We start from the raw sequence: 25,287 nt of genomic DNA, 5'->3' as shown, positions 1-25,287 counted from the left end.
CAGGGAGAGGCCCTGTCTCAAAAAAATTACATGGAACACAACTGAAGCAAACACTCAATGTTGACTTTTGGCACACACACATACAAACCCCTACATATACTACACACACACACACACACACACACACACACACACACACACACACACACACACACCAGGAATAGTTTAAAAAGCATTCAAGATATGTGTGTGTGCGCACATGAGTGTGTATTTCATAAAAGTTACACCTACCATACCTAATAAATTATTTTATGCTGCTTATTTGTGTCTGTGTATACGTATCATGTGTGTGCATGTGTATGTGGTTCACTGATGTGCCACCAAACTCTTGGAATACACATGTCTTCATCCTCTAATGCTGGGGTTATAGGAACAAGTAGTCATATTGGGCTTTTATGAGTACAGGAAAGTTGAACTCAGGTCCTCTTGCTTTAAGAACAAATGCTCTTACCCACTGAGCTATCTCCCTACACTACATATTTCTTGGAGAAATTGTATGAAATTAGCCCTGTCTCTTGGATCTTATTTATAATTCTATTACAGGAATAATGAAACTCTTCCTTGGGGGTCTGGGGATATGGTTCAGTGGTAAAGTGTTTACATAATGTGTGACAGTCTGAGCTCAATTCCTAATACCACAAAAAATAAAACAAGGGCAGGTACACTATTTTTAAGAGAACAGGGCAGTCAGAGGGTGAGTCACAAGCTATTCATATCACTTCCTTTGGGGTAGGAAGATCTGAAGCCTTCTGAAGAAGGTGAGGTATGGATCAAAGTATTATAAAAGTGACCCAGATATGGCAAATGGGAAGTACTCAAGCATAGACAAAATCCAAATGGAAAAATGCTTTGGTTTGTTTATGGAATTGGTACTAAAAACTGAAAAGGTTTTGTAAATTCTTCCACTATTTTTACTGAGTTTTAGATTCTGAGCCACTCGTATGATTTGCTTTACTTTATTCTTCTAAAAAACAAGTTAATTCATATGTTGTTTTGGTTTGGTTTTGTAGATAGGGTTTCTCTGTTACACAGAGCCCTGGCTGTCCTGGACTCTCTTTGTAGACCAGGCTAGCTTTGAACTCACAAGGATCTGCCTGCCTCTGCCTCCCCAGGGCTGGGATTAAAGGCATGTGCCACGATGCCCAGTTTTGTTTTGGTTTTATTTAAGTAATTTTTATTCAGATTACATCTCAATTGTTGTCCCCTCACTTCTATCTTCCCATTCCTCCCTCCCTCCCTCTTTCATCCCATTCCCCTCCTCTAGGTTTGTGATAGAAGGGGATCTCCTCCCCCACCTTATGGTCACAGCTTATCCTGGTAGCCTGCTTACTCTTCCTGAGTGCCACCAGGTCTCTCACCAAGGGAAGTGGTCAAATAGGGGGCACCAGAGTTCATGTCAGAGTCAGTCCCTGCTCTCCACACAACTGTGGAGAATGTGCTGTCCATTGGCTAGATCTGGATAGGGGTTCTAGGTTTACTGCATGTATTGTCCTTGGTTGGTACAGTAGTTTGAGCAGATCCCACCCCGACCTCCACCCCTGTCCAGATCTGCTAGCCTTAATGGTCTTCTTGTAGGTTTCTAGGACCCTCTGGATCCTTCTATTTCCCCATTCTCCTTTACCTCTGTCACCTGGAGTTCCAATAGGAAGTCCCAGTATCTCTCCCAATCTCCTGTTAACTGAAGACTTTCAGGGGACATCTCTGTTGGGCTAGTGTCCAACTATAAGTGAGTATATACCATGTGTATCTTCCTGGGTCTGGGTTAACTCACTCAGGATGATCATTTCTAGTTCCATCCATTTGCCTGCAAATTTCAGGATTTCCTTGTTTTTAATAACCGAGTAGTATTCCATAGTGTAAATGTAACACTGTTTCTTTATCCATTCTTCAATTGAGGGACATCTAGGTTGTTTCCAGGTTCTGGCTATTATGAATAAGCCTGTTATGAACATAGTTGATCATATGTCCTTATTGTGTTGTGGACCATCTTTTGGGTATATTCCAAGGAGTGGAAGAGCTGGGTCTTCTGGTAGCCCTATTCCCAGTTTTCTGAGAAAGTGCTAGATTGATTTCCAAAGTGGTTTTACAAGTTTGTACTCCCCCAGAATTGGAATGTTCCCCTTTCTCCACAACCTCTCCAGCATATGCTGTCACTTGAGTTTTTTTATCTTAGCCATTCTAATGGGTGTAAAATGGAATCTCAGAGTTGTTTTGATTTGCATTTCTCTGATGACTAAGGACACTGAACATTTCTTTTCTTTCTTTCTTTCTTTCTTTTTTTTTTTTTCTTTCTTTCTTTTTAATGACTTGAGTGCAGACTTCTATCAGGCTTTAAAAAAATTTATTTATTACATATACACACCAGAAGAGGGCACCAGATCTCATTATAGATGGTTGTGAGCCAACACGTGCTTGCTGGGAATGAACTCACGACCTCTGAAAGAGCAGCCAGTGCTCTTAAATCTCTGAGCCGTCTCTCCAGCCTGAGCATTTCTTTATTTTTCAGCCACTTGCTATTCCTCTGTTCAGAATACTGCTTAATTCTGAGCCTCGTTTCTTAATTGGGTTATTTGGTTTGGTGGTGTTTAATTTCTTGAGCTCTTTATATATTTTGGATATTAGACCTTTGTCATATGTAGGGTTGGTGAAGATCTTTTCCCAGTCTGTAGGCTGTTGCTTTGTTCTGTTGACAGTGTCTTCTGCCTTACAGAAGCTTCTCAGCCTCATGAGGTCCAATTTATTAATTGTTGACCTTAGAGCCTGGGCTAATGGAGTTCTGTTCAGGAAGTTGTCTCCTCTGCCAATGAGTTCCAGGCTCTTCCTCACTTTTTCTTCTAACAGATTTAGTGTGTCTGGTTTTATGTTGAGGTCTTTAATCCACTTGGACTTGAGTTTTGTGCATGGTGATAAATATGGATCTACTTGCGTTTTTCTACATGTAGACATCCAGTTAGACCAGCACCATTTGTTGAAGATGCTATCCTTTTTCCATTGAATAGAGTTGGCTTCTTTGTAAAAAATCAAGTGTCCATATGTGTGTTGATTTATTTCTCGGTCTTCGATTAGATTCCATTGGTCAATCAGTCTATTGCTATGCCAGTACCATGCTGTTTTAATTACTGTTGCTCTACACTACAGTTTGAGATCAGGTATGGAGATTCCTTTGGAGGATCTTTTATTGTACAGGATTGTTTTAACTATTCTGGGTTTTTTGTTTTTCCATATGAAATTGAGAATTGATTTTTCAATGTCTTTTAAATTTTGTGTAGGTATTTTGATAAGGATTGCATTGAATCTGTAAATTGCTTTTGGTAAGATGGCCATTTTTAATATGCTAATTCTCCCAACCCACAAACATGGGAGAGCATTCCACCTTCTGATGTCATTTTTAATCTCCTTCTTCAAAGATTTGAAGTTTTTTTTAAAAAAAACAAAAACAAGTCTTTCACTTGTTTGGTTAGAGTTACTCCTAGATTATTTATATTGCTTGTGGCTATCATGAAGAGTGTAGTTTCTCTAATTTCTCAGAATGACTGCAATTTGTATACAGGAAGGCTACTGACTTTTTTTAGTTAATTCTGTATCTAGCCACTTTGCTGAAAGTGTTTATCAGCTATAGTTCTCTGGTGGAATTTTGGGGGTCACTTATGTACACTTTCATATCATCTACAAATAGCGATAATTTGACTTCTTCCTTTCCCATTTAGATCTTCTTCATCTCCTTTTGTTGTCTTATTGCTCTAGCTAGAACTTCAAGAACTATATTGAAGAGATATGCAGAGAGTGGGCAGCTTGTCTGGTCCCTGATTTTAGAGGAATTTCCTTGATTTTCTCTCCATTTAATTTGATATTAGCTATTGGCTTGCTGTATATAGCCTTTATGTTTAGGTGTGTATCTTGTATCCCTGATCTCTCCAAAACTTTAAACATGAATGGGTATTGGATTTTGTCAAATGCTTTTTTGGCATTGAAGGAGATGATCATGTCGTTTTTTCTTTCAGTTTGTTTATATGGTGGATTACATTGATGGATTTCCGTATATTAAACCATCCCTGCATGCCTGGAATGAAGCCTACTTGGTCATAGTAAATTATATTATTGATGTGTTCTTGGATTTGGTTTGCGAGTATTTTATTGAGCATTTTTGCATCAATGTTCATAAGAGAAATTGGTCTGAAATTCTCTTTCTTTGTTGTGTGTTTGTGAGGTTTACATATCAAAGTGACTATGGCCTCATAGAATGAGTTTGGCCATGTTCCATCCATTTCTATTTTGTGGAGTAGCTTGAAGATATCGGTATTAGCTCTTCTTTGAAGGTCTGGTAGAATTCTGCACTGAAACCATCTGGCCCTGGGCTTCCGCCCCCCCTCCCCTCCGCTTTTGGTTGTGAGACTTTTAATGACTGCTTCTATTTCTGTAGGAGAAATAGGACTATTTAATTTGTTTATCTGATCTTGCTTCAACTTTATTTCCAGCTGTCTACTCCTCTTGGGTGTTTCTGCTTCTTTTTTTCCTAGGGCTTCCAGATGTATCATTAAGTTGCCTATATGAGATGTTTCCAATTTCTTTATGAAGGCACTTAGTGCTATGAATTTTTCTCTTAGCACTGCTTTCAATGTGTCCCATAAATTTGGGTATGTTGGTCCTTCATTTTCATTGAATTTTAGGAAGTCCTTAATTTCTTTATTTCTTCCCTGACCCAGTTGTCATTAAGTAGAGAGTTGTGCAGTTTCCATGTGTATGTAGGCTTTTTGTTATTTCTGTTGTGGTTAAAATCCAGCTTTAGCCCATGGTGATCTGATAGGATACAAGGTATTATTTCAATCTTCTTGTATCTATTGAGGCTTGCTTTGTGACCTACTATATGAGCAATTTTGGAGAAGGTTCCATGAGGTGCTGAGAAGGTATAATTTTTTGTGTTTGGGTGAAATTGTTTTATTTTTGAGACACGGTTTCTCTCTGTAGCCCTGGCTGTCCTAGAACTCACTCTGTAGACCAGCCTGGCCTCAAACTCAGAGATCTGCCTGCCTCTGCCTCTCTGAAGGCTGGGATCAAAGGCATGGACCACCAGTACCCTGCCTCCTATGTTTTATTTTTTTATTTTTTAAAAATATGAATTTACTTATTTATTATGTATACATATACACTTGCAGGCCAGAAGAGGGCATCCGATCACATTATAGATGGTTGTAAGCCACCATGTGGTTGCTGGGAATTGAACTCAGGACTTCCAGAAGAGCAGCCAATGCTCTTAACCTCTGAGCCATCTTTTTAGCCCGCCTCCTATGTTCTTGATAACAAAGATCCCTATGAGTACTGTGGTCTTCACAAGAGTGTACACTGGTTAATATGTACCTAGCACTAAGACATGGTGTGTTTTTCTGAAACTTCCTTCAAGAGAAGATAGGAGGGTTCCCAGCCACAGCAGATACAATATCATTATTTTTCTCAAAGGTAGTATGGAATGACTGAGTGATGGTGGCACTCACCTTTGCCATTTCCAGCACTTGGGAGGCAGAGGCAGGTGGAGCTCTGTGAAGAGACAAACCCAAAGAAGGAAGAATGAGGAGAAAGAAGGAAGGAGAAAGGAGAAAAAAAGGAAGAAAAAAGAGCAGAAAAGGAGAAGGACACCTGCAGATCACTGCAGACATGTGCACATATCCACACACTAACATAAATAAATATTTTATTAATTTTTTATTTTTGAAATATAATTAGATCATTTCTCCTTTTTCTTTCCTCGCCTACCCCAAACAGATCTTCCCATATAGCCCTCCTTGCTCTTTTTCAAATATATATATTTACATATATGTGTGTGTGTGTGTGTGTGTGTGCGTGTGTGTATAACACATAAGTACATTCTGTTCAGTCTATGTGATATAACTTGTATGTACATTTTCAGGGCTGACCACTTGGTACTGGCCAATTGGTATGTTCTTCGACAGGAAAGACTATTTCTCCTACTCTCAGCATTCCTTAATTGTCAGTAGTTCTTAGTATAGGATTAAAGCCTTGTGACTGTCTTCTGTCCACACTAGCATGTCTATTGTTGTTGTCCTTGTTCATAAATATTTTAAAAAGAAGTTCAATTCAGTAGAACACCAGGAATAACAATGAAAATGTCACTTAAATATTCTCAGAGCTCAAGACAAGCTTTTCCACATTTCTCTGGGCCTTAGCTTCCTTTCTGTGAGAAAAGTGACTATCCACACAGCCACAAAACAACACCTCCTTATCAGCAGATTACCTGGAAAGCACTTTCTTACCATGCTCATAAGGAAGCGGAACTCAGTCAAAGAACTTCCCTATAGGGAAGGGGGAAAAACTTCCCTATAAGGAACAGGGGCTGTCCCTGACACTGACTCTGCTGTCAGGTTTTTGATCACTTCCCCTTGGTGGGACTGCCTTGCCAGCCACAGGGGAAGAGGACAAGCTCAGTCCTGATGTGACTTGATGAGCTGGGGTGGGCGGGTAGGGATGTTTCCCTTTTCTGAGGAATTAGGGAGGGAGGATGCAGGAGAGGAAGGGAAGGTGGGATTGAGAGGCAAGGAGGGATGGGGCTATGACCAGGATGTAAAGTGAATAAATAAATTAATTAATTTAAAAAAACTTCCCTATCCATATTGCAAAAATCCAGAGGGAAAAAAACTTTAGGCAAATTCTTAGGAATAGAAAAATATTTTTAGACTCTTTTCAAGCTAGACACAAGAATTTGGAATGCAAAGGAAAGATGGCCCTGAGTTACCATAGGGATGTTTGACACAATGACCTTCTTCAGTACAACCTTTATGTGTGTGTGATCATTGCTCTTCAACTAATCCTTTCTACACAAAGCTACTTAAAGGGATCATTTTAACTGTAAAACTATGCAGATAAGACCTCAACTCATATAAAATGAACAAAGCAAAAACCTTCCTGTCACCCTCCGTCCTAGGGTTACCAATAGATGATGTGTACACAAGCCACATGCTATTATCCCCCTAGAACTTCAGAAATAGGTACACGAGGATCAGAAATTCAAGGCCAACTTTAGCTTACAGAGTGAGTGTGAGGCCTGCCTGGGCTATATCAAATATCCATAATACATGCAAGACTGAGTATAGAACACTTACCTACTGCATTCCTCAAAAACATTTTTAGGGAAAGAATTCTTCTTCAAATTCCATTTACATTGCTTCACAACAGCTGGTGGTATCTGTGGTAAGGGGACTTCTGACTTCTGAGTATTGCACAAACCAAATATATAACAATTAGAGTTTTCATAGTTTGCCAATCATACAAAGAACCTAATATCTACTATAAACTTTTTTTATTTCGTTTTCTTTTCTTTTCTTTTTTTCCAGGAGACAGGGTTTCCTCTGTGTAGTCTTGGCTGTCCTGGACTTGCTTTGTAGACCAGGCTGGCCTTGAACTCACAGAGATCCACCTGCCTCTGCCTCCCCTGAGTGCTGGGATTAAAGGTGTGCACCACCACTGCTCAGCTAAAGTTTTTTGTTTTGTTTTCTATTTTTTGTTTTTCGAGACAAGGCTTCTATCCTGGACTCATTTTGTAGACCAGACTGGCCTTAGACTCACAGAGATCCGCCTGCCTCTGCCTCCCTAGCGTTGGGATTAAAGGTGTGCTTCACCACACCTGGCTAACCAGCTAAAGTTTTAAAGTATGTGAAATACTAAGTCAAAGTACCACCCCAGTACCACTCTCTAGGATTCAGTCTGCTTCTGCTTTTTAGACCTGTTACTATAAACTCAAAACATGTACAGAATATAAAACAGGATCTCAAAGAGGAATATGCATACCTAGTTTAATATCTCATCACTCTTTTAGCCAAGAGATAAGAATAGCAGGGCTAGGGATGTGGCTATAGAGCATTTATTTAGCATACAAATGGGTTTAGTCCCCAGCACTGTACAAGCTCATGTCTATGAACGGATGGCTGCATAGACATAAAAAAGAGAAAAGGCTGGATGTGGTGGCACACACAACATGACTTTAATCCCAGCATTCAGAAGGCTGAGGCAGGCGGATCTCTGAGTTCGAGGCCAGCCTGGTTTACAAAGCGAGTCTAGGACAGCCAAGATAACATAGAGAAACCCTGTTTTAAAAAAAAAAAAAGAAAATATTAATACTAATATTATTATTATATACTTATAATGATAATAAATACTATATTTGCTTATATATTTAATTTAATTATATTTAATAATGTAATAAATAATAATTATTATTATGTATTTATTTTGCTTGCATGTATGGTTACCACATGTTGTAGTTCCAACAAAAATCAGAAGAGGACATCAGGTTCCCTGAAACTGGAGTTATAGACAGTTGTGAGCAATCATGTGAGCAGTGAGAGTTGAACCCAGGTCCTCTGGAAGACAGACAGTGCTTTTAACCACTGAGCCACCACTCTAGCTCAAGAAACAACTTTTAAGAAGACATTCTTGGGCTAAGGACATAGCTCAATGGTATAATATTTTTGCCTTGAGTTCAATTCCTAGTACTGCAAAATTAATTACTTTTTTAAAATTAGAAGAGAAATTTTGACTCATTCTAATTTTACAATATGGATGATCATTAAGGATATTATACTGAATAAAATAAGAACAGTCCCAAAAGCATGAATTTCACTTATGGATATATATGTGGGTAGTAAATATGATAATGTTAGAAAGTAGGAAAGTAATTGATATGTGTGGCAGAGAAAGGAGATCAGAACGTTGATGTCAGTGCAAGATAAAAAGGTTTTAGAGAGTGTTTACGTAACAGTGTAAATATAGTTAACATTGCTGACCTATACACTTAACACCACACGCTCTGGTCACAGCACATAGAAAAATTAAGTTGGTACTGACCAGGAAGCTTTGACTGGCTGATTTGTTTTCATAGTACCAGAAGGTGATATGTAAACTTCTCAGGAAGAAAAGTTATCAACAATTGTAGCCAGCTGTGAACGCTGTGAGCTACATTAATGGCCATCTTGTCTACAAAGTGACTCCAGGACAGCCAGGATTATTACACAGAAAAACTGTCTTGAAAAACCAAACCAACCCACGCCCCTCCCTGCAAAAAAGTTATCTAATAGACTTAAGGCACTTTAATATCTCATTGAACCTCAAAATAACCATGATGCATGAGGAAATGGCTTAAAAAATTACAAAACTACCTGGTGTACCACAGTAAGTGCTGCAATACCTTGCAAGACTCTCAAACCTAGTTTCTTCTCATACAGCAGGACACAGGAATAAGATGAGCCCATTCCTTTCACTATTTATGAAAAAGAGTTTGTGTGTTCCTTTTTTCAACAAATACATGTTATACTAGGCACTGGAGATAACAGAAGACAGCATTTTCTTAGTTGATAAAGGCAGTATTTAAACAGTCCTATTTCATCTTTACAAGGTGTGTGTGCCTGTGTATGTGTTTGAGTATTTTTCCTGTATGTGCATCACATGTGTGCCGAGTGCACAAATTCAGAAGAGAGTGTTGTGAGTCACCATGTTCGGAACCAAACTGGGTCCTCTGCAAGAGCACCCAGCACTCTTTATTGCTGAGCCATCTCTTCAGCCCTAAAATTTTTATTTTATGTTTATGGGCATTTTGTCCACATGTATATCTATATACCACCCGTGTTCATAGTGTCTATAGAGGCCAGAAGAGGGTGCCAGATCCCCTGAACTAGAGTTAGGGATGGCTATGGGTCACCATATTGATGCTGACAACCTAACCCAGGTCTAGAAAAACAGCCAGTGCTCTTAACTGCTGTCTTCTTTTCAGCCCTGCTTTTTTTTTTTTTTCTTTTTCTTTCTTTCTTTTTTTTTGGGGGGGGGGTTGTTTCGAGACAGGATTCCTTTGTGTAGCCCTGGCTGGCTGGACTCATTTTGTAGACCAGGACGGCCTCAAACTCACATTGATTAGCCGGCCTCTGCCTCCCTAGTGCTGGGATTAAAGGCATGCACCACCACGCCCAGCCTTTAGCCCTGCTTTTTTAAAAATAGAAAAGTAAATGTATATTTTAGCATGGAAACACAGATCTACTACTTCATCATCATCATCATCATCATCATCATCATCACTATTATTATTATTATTATTATTATTATTATTATTATTATTATTATTATTATTACTGATCCTCTTTCTTTGCCACTGGTCTGTATATCTATCCTTATTCAACTACCACATTATCTTGATTATTGTAATTTTGTAGCTGAGAAGTGTGAATTCTCTAAATTCGAAAAATCTGCCTTCCTTTTCACCCACAAAAGTGGACTTTCTTGTGAGATACTACGTTTAAAGTGCTAAGTTAGCAAGGCACTGAGTCATCTGATCAATGTACATCCATAATACCTGTTCTTAAAGATAACCCTTGTCAGTCTGGTGTGGTGGTGCAGGCCTGTAATATCAGCACGCAGGGAGGCAGAAGCAGGCAGATCTCTGTGGATTCCAGGCCAGCCAAGTCCAGGCCAGCCAAGGCTACACAGAGAAACTCTGTCTCAAAAACCAAAACCAAACAAACAAAATTTTAAAATCCTTTGTCTTGTTTAGTATCAGGCCAGTAATATTACCCATTAATGGCTGGACTTTAGTTTACATTTATTCTCACAAATATTTAGAAAGATGGATTTTATTTTCTGTAAGAATTAATATAAAGTTTTGGTGACACTGAAAGTAGCATCTCTACTTAGAATTAATTGTTAAGCAGTACTAACAGAATCAATTGCTAAGTAATTTTAGAAAGCTGAGACCTTGCTAGGTATGACGGCATGTGCCTTTGATGGTAGCATTTAGAAGTCAGAGGCAGGTAGATCTCTCTGCGTTCCAGGCTGGCCTCACTACATAGAAAGACCCTGTCTCAAAATCAATTATAAGGGACTGGAGAAATGGCTCCAAGTTTAAGAGCAATGGTTGTTCTTCCAGAGGATCCAGGTTCTAGTCTAAGTACCCACACAGTGGCTCACAGCTACCTGTAACAGTTCTAGGGGATGCAAACCCCTTTCTTGTCTGCACAGGCACCAGGCACATATGTGGTGCCCAGACATATGTGCAGGCAACACACACACACACACACACACACACACACACACACACACACACACCATTTAAAGACAAAATAGGACTGTTTAAATACTGGCTTTGTCAACTAAGAAAATGCTGTCTTCTCTATTTCCAATGCCTAGTATAATATGTATTTATGAATAAAAGAACAAGCAAACTCCTTTTCATAAATAGTGAAAGGAATGGGCTCATCTTATTCCTGTGTCCCATTGTATGAGAAGAAACTAGGTTTGAGAGTCTTACAAGGTTTGGCCAGATGGTGGTGGTGCATGCCTTTAATTCCAGCACTAAGGAGGCAGAAGCAGGCAGGCCTCTGTGAGTTCAATGACAGCCTGGTCTACAGATCAAATTTCAGGACAGCCAGGGTTACACAAAGAAACTCTTTCCCCAAAACAAAACAACAAAAATCCTAGTTTGTTTAATGTTTTTATTATAAAAGGATGTAGATGATCCAATTCTGTTTCTATATTTATTTTTATAACTTTATACTACTAACATTGCATATTATATTAATTTTATTTAGCACACTAAACCAGTTTTATAGTCCTAGAAAACCCTCCTTATTTTTGACTTCTACTTAATCATAAAAATGAAAATTGGCTTAAGCTTAGAACTTGGGAACCCTGAGTAATAGGATAATGAGCTCTCATTTTGATTAAAAGATAACCATTAAATAAATAAATAAGGTAGAGGTTGGGTGTTGGTGGCACACACCTTTAATACCAGCACTGGAAGGCCCAGGCAGATAAACCTCTGTGTGTTCTAGGCCAGTCTGGGCTATAGAGGAAGTTCTAGAACAGCCAGAGCTACACAGAAAAACCCTGTCTGGGGTCAGGGGAGATTAAGGCCACCACAATGCACATGCATACATGTGCACTTACACTCAAGCAAATACATGTATGTACACATACTACACACACACACACACACACACGAAAAAAGGAGAAGAAATGTTCACAAACATCTTTCTCCAAATGCTTGTAGTTTTAGCATCTCATTTCTCCAAAATTCATGTTAAGATTTAACTAGCATTTTAATAATTTGGGATCTAGGATCTTTAAGTACACGAGTACAGAGCCATCATGAATGGATAATGTCTGTCTAGAGCAGTGGTTTTCAACCTTCCTAATGCTTGTGGCCCTTTAATATAGTTCATGTTGCCGTGACCCCCAACTATAACATTATTTTCATTGTTACTTCCTAACTGTAATGTTGCTACTGTTATGAATCATAATGTAAAACATCTGATATTTCTGATGGCCTTAGATGACCCCAGGTTGAGAACTGCTAGTCTAGAACATTGGCTTGCCCTTTCTTATATTTTCTTTTTGCCTTTCTCTAATTTTTGTTGTTGTTGTTGTTGTTTTGTTTTGTTTTTCGAGACAGGGTTTCTCTGTGTAGCCTTGGCCATCCTGGACTCACTTTGTAGACCAGGCTGGCCTCGAACTCACAACGATCCGCCTGCCTCTGCTGGCATCTCTCTTTTACTTTGGTTCAGATTCTGTTTAACTTTACACATAACATTATCCTAAACCTACAGTCACCTGAATTCTAGGAATGGCAAAGCCTTTCTGACATATTATCCTAAAATGAAAAATGACACCCACCCCTAAATAGGAGCAGTCATCACTGGAGATAGAATGTCCCCTCAAGTGGTAGGAGTTTGTCTGAAGCCAGCTTACAATACCAACGGAGACAATGATCAACCAGTCAGACCATATCGCATGACTTCATTACACATTCCTCTTGCCCCTTGCCCACTGCCCCAGTTCTTCCTCTATTTAAACCTCAAGCTCATGTCATTACACAGATGACCTGAATGCTTGATCTACATCTTCCTCAAATGTCTATTTTGATTAAAATCCTTTCTTGCCTTTTCATCATTAAAATTCCTTCCTTTGTGGCAAGTAGACAATCTAACATGTTGGGACTTAACTTGTACCCCATGTCAGGTCTTTGGCATAGGACTCTAGTTGTATTAATATGGCAATATATTAGTAAATTTAAAAATTAAAAATAAAAACTAGGGCTCAAGAGATGGCTTGGCAGTTAAGAGCATTCATTGGCTGCTTTCCAGAGGGCCCAGGTTCAATTCCCAGCATCCACATCCTAGCTCACAACTGTCTGTATTTTCAATCTCAGGGGACCTGATACCCTCCCCTGGCCTCTGTGGGTACTAGGCACATGTGTGGTACACAGACAAACATGAAGACAAAACACCCATTAACACTTTTTAAAAAAACAAAAACAAAATCCCAGAAAACTATTCATTAGCATTAGCATTGTGATGTGATAAAAAAAAAACACAAATTAAATGAAATGTATAAGCAGAGTCTCTAGGGTACAGACACTAAAACAGAAGGGATTTAGATAGGCATAGTGGTATATGTCTTCAATCTCAATAGTCCTGTGTATCTGAGGCCAGTCTGTATGCCTAGAAAGTTCCAGGCCAGCCAGTGGTGCATAGAGAGAGATCCCTGCTTGTGTGGGTATGGATGAATCTAACTAACTAAAATAAAATAAAAGTAAACAAACAAAAATAAATAAATAAATGGATTTGTTTTTTAAGAAAACTAAGACTTATAAAAATTTTTAGGTTCAGGTTAGGTACATAAAACTCTCTCAATTTATGTTCTGCTTGAAGAAACAAATTATTTGAACCAATTTTCTATGAGGTTTATTATTTTTTTCCCAGTTTTTTGAGACAGGGTTTCTCTGTGTAGCCTTGGCTATCCTGGACTCACTTTGTAGACCAGGCTCGCCTCGAATTCACAACATCCACCTCCCTCTGCCTCCCAAATGTTGGGATTAAAGGCATGCACCACCACACCCAGCATTATTTTTTTCTTAATCTAAACAAAAACACAAAGGAGAAACATTTGTAAGAAATTAAAAGCTTTAATACATTTATTATATTTTATTCAAAAAGCAAAAAACACACACAAGCAACAAAACAAATAAAAAACTATACACTTTAAGTAACTTACAAAAATCTTTATTAGAAAGAAGAAACCATACCTCTTTGAAGAAACTCTGTAAAATGGAGAGCCCAAATTCTCTTTGGTTCTCTTCAATGGTAACTTCATACTCTGCCTGATTAGAGAGATTAGGAAAAAGACAAAGGTTAGTGACCTACTCACCAACCGTGTTTCAAAATGCTTCAAATCACCTGACCCGGGTTGGAGAGATGGCTCAGTGGTTAAGAGCAATGCCTGCTCTTCCAAAGGACCCAGGTTCAATTCCCAGCACCCACATGGCAGCTCACAACTGTCTGTAACTCTAAGATCTGACATCCTCACACCAGTGCACATAAATTAAAGATTAAATAAAATATTTTTTTAAAAAAAGAAAAAAAAAATCAGCTGACATATGAACTGACATGGCACCCTCAGAACCAGAGAACAGTTCTATGAATTAAAGTTAAATAGTTCTCCTAAAAATGTCTGTGAGAATGGGTGAGTTAATTGTCATTGTCAATTTGACTGGATTTAGACCCATCAAGAAAATATCTCTCTAGATATTTCTAGGAAGGATAAACTGAGCAGGAAATACCTACCCTAAAGGTAGGTGGTACCACCCCACAAGCTGGAGTCCCAGGCTGAATAAAAAGGATAAAGCAGGGCTAAAGAGATGGCTCAGCAGTTAAGCACACTTACTGATTTTGCTGAGGACCCAGGTTCAGTTCCCATAACCCACATGGAGGAGGAACCATCTTCTCGCCACCAGGGACACCAGACTTACATATGGCACACATCTACACAAAGATGCAGGTGAGCACACATAAAATAATATATTTTTTAAAGGAGAAAACAAGATGAAGAGCAGCATTCATCTCTTGGTGGTTTTTTTTTATATATACAAAAAAATACTCATCAGGAACCAGGAAGATTGTGCATGCCTGTAACCACAGCAACCAGGAGTTTGAGGCAGAAGGACTGCTACAAGTCCAAAGGCAGGCCAGGCTAAGTGTGAGAGCCCTGACCTACTAAGTCAGGTCCAGGCCAGAGGGGGGTAGCTCAAAAACAGAGAGAAGGAGAGGAGGGAAATATGACACCAAGACAACCAGCAGCTCTGCCAGGTCCAGTTTTTAATATTCAAAAGCACGAAATTAGACAGTGCAATCCTGAGATGAATCACTCACCACTGCATCCAAGAATTCAATGCACCTTTTAAGATCTGGTTTTGTATCACAGAATTGTCTGAAAAGAAGTCTTCCTATTGGCTGCTTGTCACAAAGGCTGCTAAAATCCTTTTCTGGGTAAAAGGAGAAACAAGCATAGTAGTTACTACCCACTAAGTGCTGTTCTGAATCTACATTCTGTTTTCACTTAATACAATGTAAGTGAAAAATAGTATTTATATTATTTCTATACTACTGATCTGTTTACAAATTTAAATTGAGTTATCACACATTTAAAAAATATAAGCAGGGGCTGGGAGAGATGTCTGATGTGGAAAAGTGTTCACTACAAAAGCATGAGGGTCAGAGTTCATATACCCAGCACCCACATTAAAAACCTGAGGATGGTAGGTGCGCTTGTAATCCCAGGGCTAACGAGGTGAAGACAAGCAGATTCCAGGGGCTCTCTCACCCCTGAATTACCAAGCTCCAGGTTCAGTAAGAGATTCTGTCTCAAAAAATAAGGTAGAGAATGATCAAGGAAGACACCTAATGTTGCTAGCTAGCCTCCACATGAATATACACAAACATGTACAAGCACATAACACACACAAATATAAATAAGTAAATAAATACAAACAAAACAGGGGTCTGGAGGCTGAAACAGGGGGACCATGCATTCAAGGCCAGCCTGGGTTACATGATGAGACCCTCTCTCAAGAAACAAAAGCAATCAACCAACACTCAGGCAAAGCCTAACTTGAAGTAGACTGTTCTTCTCCAAAATGAAATATATAGTAGATAGATAAACCCTAGAGGTGGCCATCCACAAGGAAGGAGGAGCATAAAGAGAACTTTCTACTACTGCACTCACCCTAGGTATCTAGAATAAATTGCATATGCAGCAATGTACTAAATCAGAAATTTTAAAACCTCTCTCCATCTTGATACTTTTTATATTTGCAAAAAATTTAAGACATTTATGCTTATTGATTTGTTTGTTCTTTATGATTAATGATTTTTCTTTTCCATAAAAATACTATACCCCTAGCCTCCCCTTACTTTAGTGATATTGTTCTGAGAATAAGGCCCTAATGTCCCAGCATTGTGTCAAGAAGAATATAAAACAAAAGCATGTCTAGAACAAGTCAACCTTCAGCAAGAAAGCCAGGGTCAGCCACAGGGAAGGCAAATAAAAACAAAGTCTAATGATATACATGGACTAAAATGTAACAATGAAACCCATTACTTTGTTTTGTTTTTGTTTGTTTGTTTTGTTATGAGACAGAGTCTCACTAAGTAGTCCTGGCTAGCCTGCGGCTACCTATGTGGACCAGGCTGGCTTCAAACTGACAGAGATCCACCTGCCTCTGCCTCCTGAGTGTTGGAAATAAAGACTAGTACTACTACACAGGACCATTACTTTGTACTCTAATTAAAAATAAAAGAAGACAGGGAGTGAAAGAGGTAGGGAAAGGAAAAGGAAGGGAATGAAATGGAGGGAAGGAAGGAGAAATGGGGTCAGGGCAGGCAGCTGCTTTCCTAGCAGTGGCTATGCTGGTTGGCTTCACTAACTGGACACAAATCTTCCTAGACATACCTAGGAAGAGGAAATTCTTTTTTAGGTTTTATGTATATGAATGTTTGGAAGTTGGAAGATAGCACTGGATCCCTTGAAATTGGACTTATAGATGTTTGTGAGCCATTGTGTGGGTGCTAGGAATTAAACCCAGGTCCTCTGTAAGAGCAACCAGTGCTCATAACTACTGAGCCATCTCTTCAGAGACTCTTAATTAAAAAATGTCTCAAAAATTAGCCTATAGATAAGTCTATAGGCCATTTTTTTGATTAATGATTGATATGGGTGAACCCAGCTCATTGTAGGTAGTTCGGCCCCTGGGTAGGCGGATTGAGCAAGCCATAGGAAGCAAGCCTATGTAAACAGCTTTCCTTCATGGCGTTGCCTCAGTTTTAAACTCCAGGTTCCCACCCTGAGTTCTGCCCTGACTTAGCAGGTTTCCCAAAAATAACTCTAAAGCTGAAAAGTGAAGATAAATGAGCAAACCATAACAAATCCCTGCAGTAAAGAGCTTACTAATAACAGGTAATTCTGGGAGTCTAAGCCATTCCAGTTTAGATCACTAAGTTTAAACATGGAAATGTCTAGGCAAGGGAGCGAGGGATTGAGTTCAGTAGGCAGAGTGCTTATAGAGCATGCACACTGCCCTTGGGTTCCATCCCTAGCATCATATATACCATGTGTGGCAGAACAAGCCCATAATCTTAGCACTTGGGAGGTAAAAGCAAGATCAGAAGTTCAAGGTCATTCTTGTCTAGACAGCAAGCTCAAAACCAGCCTGGCCTACATAGCACATCTCCTCCCCTCCTTGTATATATGAACTATGTACATTTACTTATTTTTACAAGTCACTTTTGACTAGTGATTTAATTCTCCAAGGTTAGGCCAGTTCAAAGAGAGACTCTATCCCCATCTACACAAGAAAATCTGAAAGGTACCCTGAAACGTACCTCAATCTCATGAAGATTGTATTCTGAGGTCCATTTCACATTTCCCCTTGGAGGACAGCATGTGTTCCCCCAAGCACTTCCTTCAATGCATGCTTCCTCTTAGTAATAACCTAACACATGCTAGGCCCTATCCAGGATAGTAAGAATGCAGAGATTGTCACTTTCTCCTCCTGAGTTTTTGGACAGCAGTCTCAGAAGCCAGGGATGCATTGAAAATGAGCAGCCTTTGGTCTCTGGATTGCAAGTCCCATGAAACAGACAACCCAAAAAAAAAGTACAGAAATGGGACTTGGCTGTGGTCATGATGGCTACTTGCATCAGCTTGGGCACTTGGACTTGGATCCAATCAGTTTCTAGCCCCCATCCTGTGTGGTTCACAGCTGTTTGTTAACTTCAGCTCCAAGATATCTAACACCCAATTCTGGCCGCCACAGGTCTGCACTCTTGTACCCAAAGCCATACAGAGACATATTTTAAAAAATTTTTAGATTAATTTGTTGTGTGTTTGTTTTGAGACAGGGTTCCTCTGTCTAGCCTTGGCTGTCCTGGACTCATTCTGTAGACCAGGCTGCTCACAGCGATCCACCTGCTTCTGCCTCCCAAGTGCTGGGATTAAAGGTGTGCGCCACCACCGCCCAGCTGATTAATTTGTTTTTAATTTAGGATTATGGGTGCTTTGATTGCACATATGTCTGTGCACATGTGCACTGGGCCTGAGGAAGCCAGAAAAGTGTCTGGATCTGGAGCTGCAGAGAGTTGTGAGCAGCCATATAACATATTAGGAACCAAACCTGGGTCTTTTGCAAGAGCAGTGAGTGCTCTTAACCACTAAGCCAACTCTGTAGCCTCAATATATACATACATACATACATACATACATACATACATACATACATACATATGTATATATATATACACTAGCTTTTATTAATGAAAAAGTCAACAGTCATCTTTCATAACTACACTCTAGAAAACCCAAAGTCTCTCTTACACACAGAAGACTAATGAAGTTATATCAGAAAGTTTCTGAAGCAAATATAGAACTGAAGAACTAACAACATCTAAGTAACGACGAAATGCCAGACACCCTCCAGACAGCAGACAGCACTACTTACTCACCGATGGAGCATCTTAGTTCGCTGCATAGGCTGACTGGGGGCAACTTCAGGAGCTCTCTCCATTTTCTACTACGACCACTTTTTTTGCTAAATCCTGTTAAATTTGGGAAAAAAAGATTTAAATTTCAAATTGTGTTTTGTTTTTGCTTTTGAGCTAGGGTCTCATTATGTAGTCCAGATAGGCCTTGAATTCTGGGACTTTCTACACATTAACTTCCTTCATGTTAGGGTTACACAGCTATATCAACATAGTATATACAATAGAAAAGACTTTTTCCTTAGTCAAAAAATATCCTATTGTAGATACTACTGTCTTTAGTATACCTTATTATTTGAGTAAATAGACTGGGTACATAAGATGAATAAAGCTTGCATATGTACGTACGTATGTATGTACGTATGTATGTATGTATGTATGTATGTATGTATGTATGTATGTATGTACGTATGTATGTATACAGGGTTTTTCTGTGTAACAACCCTGTCCTGAACTTGCTCTGTATGTATGTATGTATACAGGGTTTTTCTGTGTAACAACCCTGTCCTGAACTTGCTCTATAGACCAGGCTGGCCTCAAACTCACAGAGATCTGCCTGCCTCTGCCTCCTTGAATACTGGTACTAAAGATGTGTGCCACCACCAGCAACCTAAGATGAATAAAGTTTATAATAATTAGTCTCAACTAGATATCAGCTTAATGAAGTATAAAATCCCTCAGTCTCCATTTCCAAGTTTGTAAACGAGATCCAACACAATACACTGTACAGTGCTACTTATAAACATTGGTTTAGCAGATATTTATATTTATTTTTAAACAAGTATTTACCACACAGCTACTATGTGTCAAATACCTTCAAAGCACTGGGAATGCATGGTCAATTAAAAAACAAAAATACAGTGGTAGGAGAACGTGTTTGGCAGTTGAAGTTGCATACTTCTCTTGTGGAAGACCTGAGTTTTACTTCCAGCACCACATTCAGTAGTACATCTGCCTGTGGACTCCACTGAGGAGTCTTCTGGGAAGTGTTTCTTTAGGGTCAGCACACAGAAGCTGTGCTCCAGATGTGGCCAAGGTGGTACCTCATGCTGGCAGCTCAACTTGGTACTGTGAGAGTTACCCAGTTGGTACTGGTTTTGAAGACATAGAAGGATCATGAAAAATAGATGAGGCTTAGCCCTGTGTGGCAGGGCTGGAGTCCCTGAAGAGAGTCCAGGAGAGGTGACATATGAAAGTGCAGCCCAGAAGCTGCAAGAGACCCCAGCAGTTTTGTAGATGCCAGTACCATGGATGGCCACCAAAAACACCAGCTGCAGTAGAATAGAACCAGCCAGAACCTCAAAAAAAAAAATAAATAAATAAAAATGCAGAGGTGGAGTGGGCCAGAAACTTACCCAAGCACTTTGGAGGAACCCAGAAAATCATGTGTGGCTCCCACACATCAGACATTGAATTATTTACACAGTTCAAATTGGTTTTGTTTTGATTTGTTCTAACTATGCCCTGGTTCTTCCCTTCCCCCACCTCCCGCACCCGAGACAGGGTCTCTGTTTATCCTTGGCTGCCCTGGACTCGCTTTGTAGACCAGGCTGGCCTCGAACTCACAGTGATCTGCCTGCCTCTGCCTCCTGAGTGCTGGGATTAAATGCATGCGCCACCATGCCTGGCCGGTTCTTCCCTTTTGAAGAAAGAAAGTATTTGGCTTATTTTTTTTTACTTTATAGGAGCCCACAATTCAGAAACATATTTTCAAAGTCTTTGGATTTTTTTTTGTAACTATTTTTTTTTTAAGATTTATTTATTATTATATATAAAATGTTCTGTCTGCATGTACACCTGCAGGCCAGTAGAGGACATCATTATAGATGGTTATGAGCCACCATGTGGTTGCTGGGAATTGAACTCAGGACCTCTGGAATAGCAGTCAGTGCTCTTAACCTCTGAGCCATCTCTCCAGCCCATGGATTTTTAAAAGAATGAATTTTTAAGTGTTTGAATGTTTAAAGGCTGTGTGACTTTTAACTTTGTGAAATGTTTTATATTGTGATATCTTTATTAATGTGTGATCTTGGAGATGAACAAGAAAGGAAAGGTTGTTGCTTAACAGTGATGTGTTTGTGCCTGGTAGTGGTAGCACACACCTTTAATCACAGCACTATTCAGGAGGCAGAGGTAGGCGAATCTTTGAATTCGAGACCAGCCTGGTCTACAAAGTGAATTCTAGAACAGCCAGGGCTACACAAAGAAACCTTGTATCTAAAAAAACCAAAACCCAAACCCAAGCCAAAAAACCAAAACCAAACAAACAAAAAGCAAGCTGAGCAAGGCTGGAGGAGCCAGTAAGCAACACTCCTCCATGGCATCTGCATCAGCCCTACCTCCAGGTGCCTGCCCTGACGTCCCTCAGTGATGGACAGTTACCAGAAAGTGTATGCTGAAGTAAGTCCTTTCCTCCCTAGGTTGCTTCGGTCATGGTGTTCCATCACAACAACAGAACTTAACTAGCACAAGGGCACTCACGATGAGACTGGGATGGGGTAAAGAGCTAAGCTGCAATTTTTTAAAAGACGTTATAAATAAAACGTTCCTTAAGCCAGAGAAATCAAATCTTTCATCTCAAAGATTCAGAGAGACGAAATTTCACTGACTTTCATCCAATAGTGTAATGTGGCTTAAGTGTCAATTAAGACTCAGAAAACTGCAAGGAAGCCCAAATTTCCTTGAGATCTGGTGAGGTCTATCTGCAATGCAGTGGTTTGGAAAACTGTGAGATATATCCAAAGTTGGGCCAAGCTCAGAAGAGAAAGCTCTGCTACAACAGGGAAGGCAGGTACAGGCCCAAGGGCTCTTTCAATCACCTGTGCTCTTCCATACCCTATTGCAAACATCAAGACTAGAAGCTCTGAATTCAACAGCCCAGTCCCCAGAGCACCTTGTGTTAACATGTTCAAAACACTCACTACTTTCCCCCACAAATTCAGCCTTAAAAAAAAATATATATATATATATATATTATATATATATATATATAAATATAAAATATATATAATATATATATAAAATATATATATAATATAAAATATATAATATATATATATATAATATATATAAATATATAATATATATATATATATGGCTAGAGCTTTGGTTCAGTGGTTAAGAACATTGACTGTTCTTCCAGAATTTCCAGGTTCAATTCCCAGCACCCACACGGCAGCTTACAACTGTCTGTAATTCCAGTTTCAGGGGATCCAACACCTTCACACAAATATACATGCAGGTAAAATAACAACGGACATAAAATAAAAATAAATCATAAAAAGTTTAAAAATCTTTACAAACTAAATCATTTAATAAGCATTTGCTAGTGCCAGAGCACATGAATGGTACTGCTTCAGCAGTAGCCATATGTCAGAAGGCCACACCACACAGACTAGAGCCATCATCCAGCACAGACAGCATTGGTCGGACGTTCACGGGTGCTCAAAAAGTTCAAGGCTACCACTGAGTCTAAGTCTACTGCTTGTCTTGGTATTTATGGACAGGTGACCATCTCTGAGATCTCAGGCCTTTGGCTTCCAGAAATATTGCTACTGTGGAATTTAAACGGGCTTATCCATAGGTAGATGTCAGGCCCATGAAAAGGGCTCAGTATTCCTTTCCTCCTTTTTTAGGGTATGGTATGTTGAAAATGTCCTGGACAAGTGAGGGAACAAGTTTAGGTGGTAAGCTTTGCTTGTCTCTCTCGAATCCTTATCTCTCTATGGTGCTAGGGATTTAATCAGAGCCTTACACGTAAGTCAAGTGTTCTACCACTGATATACCTACCTTCTACTTTGTTGTTTTTAATTTCAATTCCTGCCATTCAAGCTAGGTTCAGTCAGTGAAGGATCTGGAAGTTGTCCTTTGACTTCCGTGTGTGTGTGTGTGTGTGTGTGTGCGCGCGCGCGTGCAGGAAACATATAGGGTTGGTTATTCTATCTCCTTGTGACACTTCATCAAGTATGTATGTGGGTGCATGGGATCTGAACCCTGGTCCTTGTGTCTGTGCAGCAAGAACCTTTCCAACAGATCATCACCTCAGGTCCCATCTTGTTTTTGAAATGGCATCTCTTACTAGGAATTGGGGCTTGCCAATTATGCTAAAACAGCTAATCAGAAAGCCCTCGGGGCATCCATACTTCTCTGCCTTCCCAAGACTTGGATTATAAACACCATGCCTTGGCTTTTTGCATGAAGGCTGAAGACTGAACCCAGATTCTTGTGTGTTTTAAAAATATCTATATCTAATCTTATCTAATATCTGTACCATTATAATAAAGTCCAGTGTAATACTTTACCCAGGTACTGTACCTAGACATGAAGATAGAAAGGAAGAAAACCTAAAATTGATCAGATCTGATTTCCACTAAGAATCTCCTTCTGGGGCTGGAGAGATGGCTCAGAAGTTAAAAGCATTGTCTGTTCTTCCAAAGGTCCTGAGTTCAATTCCCCAGAACCCATGGTGGCTCATAACCATCTATGAGATCTGGTGCCCTCTTCTGGCCTGCTGGCTCACATGCAGGCAGAATATTATATTAAAAAAAAAAAAAATTTTTTTTTTTAAAAATCTCCTTCCAGGAGTTTGTAGGGACAAAGGGACAAAATAAACAGTCAAATGTTCTACTGAGAGAGAAAAGAGTGCATATTTCTGAATCTTTCTTAACTGCCTTAAAAGAAAACCAAGACCTGGTTCTCTTCCCAACTCATTCTTAGTTCTTCTATTCAAAATACATTAGTATCAAAAATATCGAAAGCGTGATTTTTTTTTTGAATTTTTTTTGTTTGCTTATACTTCTAGCCTCCACTACTCGGTAGTCTGAAGACAGTCTACGAAGCCTGGACTGCCACTGAATTTAGGATCTTCTTTCTTCAGCCACCTCTCACTGCTCTTTACTCACAGGAGTTCCAAAGCCCTTGATTTGGTGTCTAATTCTAGACACTACTCCATATTACTTTAGGGATTTCTTACAGTGTTTCTTTCAGGGTTCCCAGAGTTGAAATTTCACGTTTCCAATTAAGACTCTTCCTACTGAAATGCACTTGGGACACAAATGGGCTTGTAATGGAGCTACAAACAATTTTTAAAAGAACAAACAAAAATAAAAATAAAAAATATATTTCTCTGTTACTCCTTCTATGTTTGGTGGGATGAACACATTGAAGCTGCTGCTGCGTCCTCACAGTCACCCCCTTCGAGGCAGGGTTTCTCTGTGTAGCCTTGGTTGGTGTGGACTCTTTGTAGACCAGGCTGGCCTTGAATTCACAGAGCCACACCTGCTTCTGCCACCCAGTGCTGGGATTAAAGGCGCACGCCACCACGCCCAATCCTCTTAATAGCACTTTATGCAACTATTTCCCAGTTACCTTTGCTTGGGTAATCCAGAAACCATAGAAAGTGTGCATTTCATACCTTTCCATAATCTTGTCTTTCAGATTAGCAGCGCTGAGGATGGGATGGAACTCAGCCCTAGTGCATGTTAGGCAACAGCTACTGTTTCAAAAGACATTAAAGGTTAGCCCAGATTAACAACCGCCCAGCTGCGGCACGAACCCAGAACTGGTTCCAGTGGAATCAAAGCTCCCTTAGAGGGCAATGTGAATGTCCCGCTGAGATCAGTATTCTCTGAAGAGCTGGAGTTCCTAGGGGGCACTACCTTCGGGGAGACCGGGCACCTGGGGTGCACCCACCTTGACGAGCCTTCAGCAGCAGAGTGTTGGCCATGAGGTTCTCGAGTTCCATGATCCTCCGCCTGTGCCGCCGGCGCCGGGGCCGTGGGGATCGAACTTTTCGGGGTTCAGGCAACCGAGGCGAGGAAGGCTGGGGTGGAGGAGATCCTAAAGGCGCAGCCGGAGCCGCAGCCGCAGCATCCGCGCATACCTCGTCCTGCTTCGGGGAATAGGGCTTCGGGGTGCTGGGCCGCGGAGACCGGAGCCGCTTTCGCTGCCTTTTCTTCTGCTTCTTCTGGCGTCGCCACCACTGCCACAATGAGCGCCGTCGCCGCCGTGACCGTCGCCGCCGCCGCCGCCCAGATCGGCGGGAAGATTGGTCCGGGGAAGGCACGCCACGGGCTCCAGCTATGTTGTCCAGCCGTTGGGTCTCCGCTATCGGCGCCTGTACTCGGTTGCTTGAGCTCCTTCTAGCATCATCGCCCGTGCCCAGGGCGCTTAACTTTCTTCTCAGCGCCGGGTCCAGGGAAGCTCACGAACTCCAGAGCCGTCTCCGGCGGCGACGGCTACAGCAGCCGCCGCCGCCGAGGCCGCCAGATAACTCGCACGGCAGCCGGCCCCGGCTAACGGTTTTCCTCCAGAGGGAGCCCTAAAGCTCCCCTCGGGGCTGTGTCTGAGGAGACTGTGGCTGCTCACGGGACACTACAAATCCCATAAGGCCCAGCGCCAGGAAGTTGTGGAAGTGTGGCCTCCTGGG

At 40.4% G+C, this 25,287-nt stretch overlaps 1 protein-coding gene across 1 annotated transcript in view; it reads right to left on the bottom strand.

Moving 5' to 3' along the window:
- Window positions 1-25,240, bottom strand: part of Grk4 (G protein-coupled receptor kinase 4) — a 60,212-nt gene extending 34,972 nt beyond the window's left edge. Inside the window, exons 1-5 of the mRNA XM_051165313.1 lie at window positions 24,552-25,240; window positions 18,825-18,917; window positions 15,198-15,310; window positions 14,075-14,149; window positions 7,113-7,219 (exon numbers count right to left, since the gene is read on the bottom strand). Coding sequence (XP_051021270.1) covers window positions 7,113-7,219; window positions 14,075-14,149; window positions 15,198-15,310; window positions 18,825-18,917; window positions 24,552-24,603 — 440 coding nt within the window. The 5' untranslated portion in view covers window positions 24,604-25,240. The remainder of the gene's footprint in view (window positions 1-7,112; window positions 7,220-14,074; window positions 14,150-15,197; window positions 15,311-18,824; window positions 18,918-24,551) is intronic.
- Window positions 25,241-25,287: the final 47 nt, after the last annotated feature.

Source organism: Acomys russatus, chromosome 22 (genome assembly GCF_903995435.1).
Source record: "Acomys russatus chromosome 22, mAcoRus1.1, whole genome shotgun sequence".
In the NCBI taxonomy this organism is placed as follows: domain Eukaryota; kingdom Metazoa; phylum Chordata; class Mammalia; order Rodentia; family Muridae; genus Acomys; species Acomys russatus.
The sequence above is the reverse complement of the archived record's forward strand: the minus strand, read 5'-3'. Positions and strand labels throughout refer to the sequence as shown.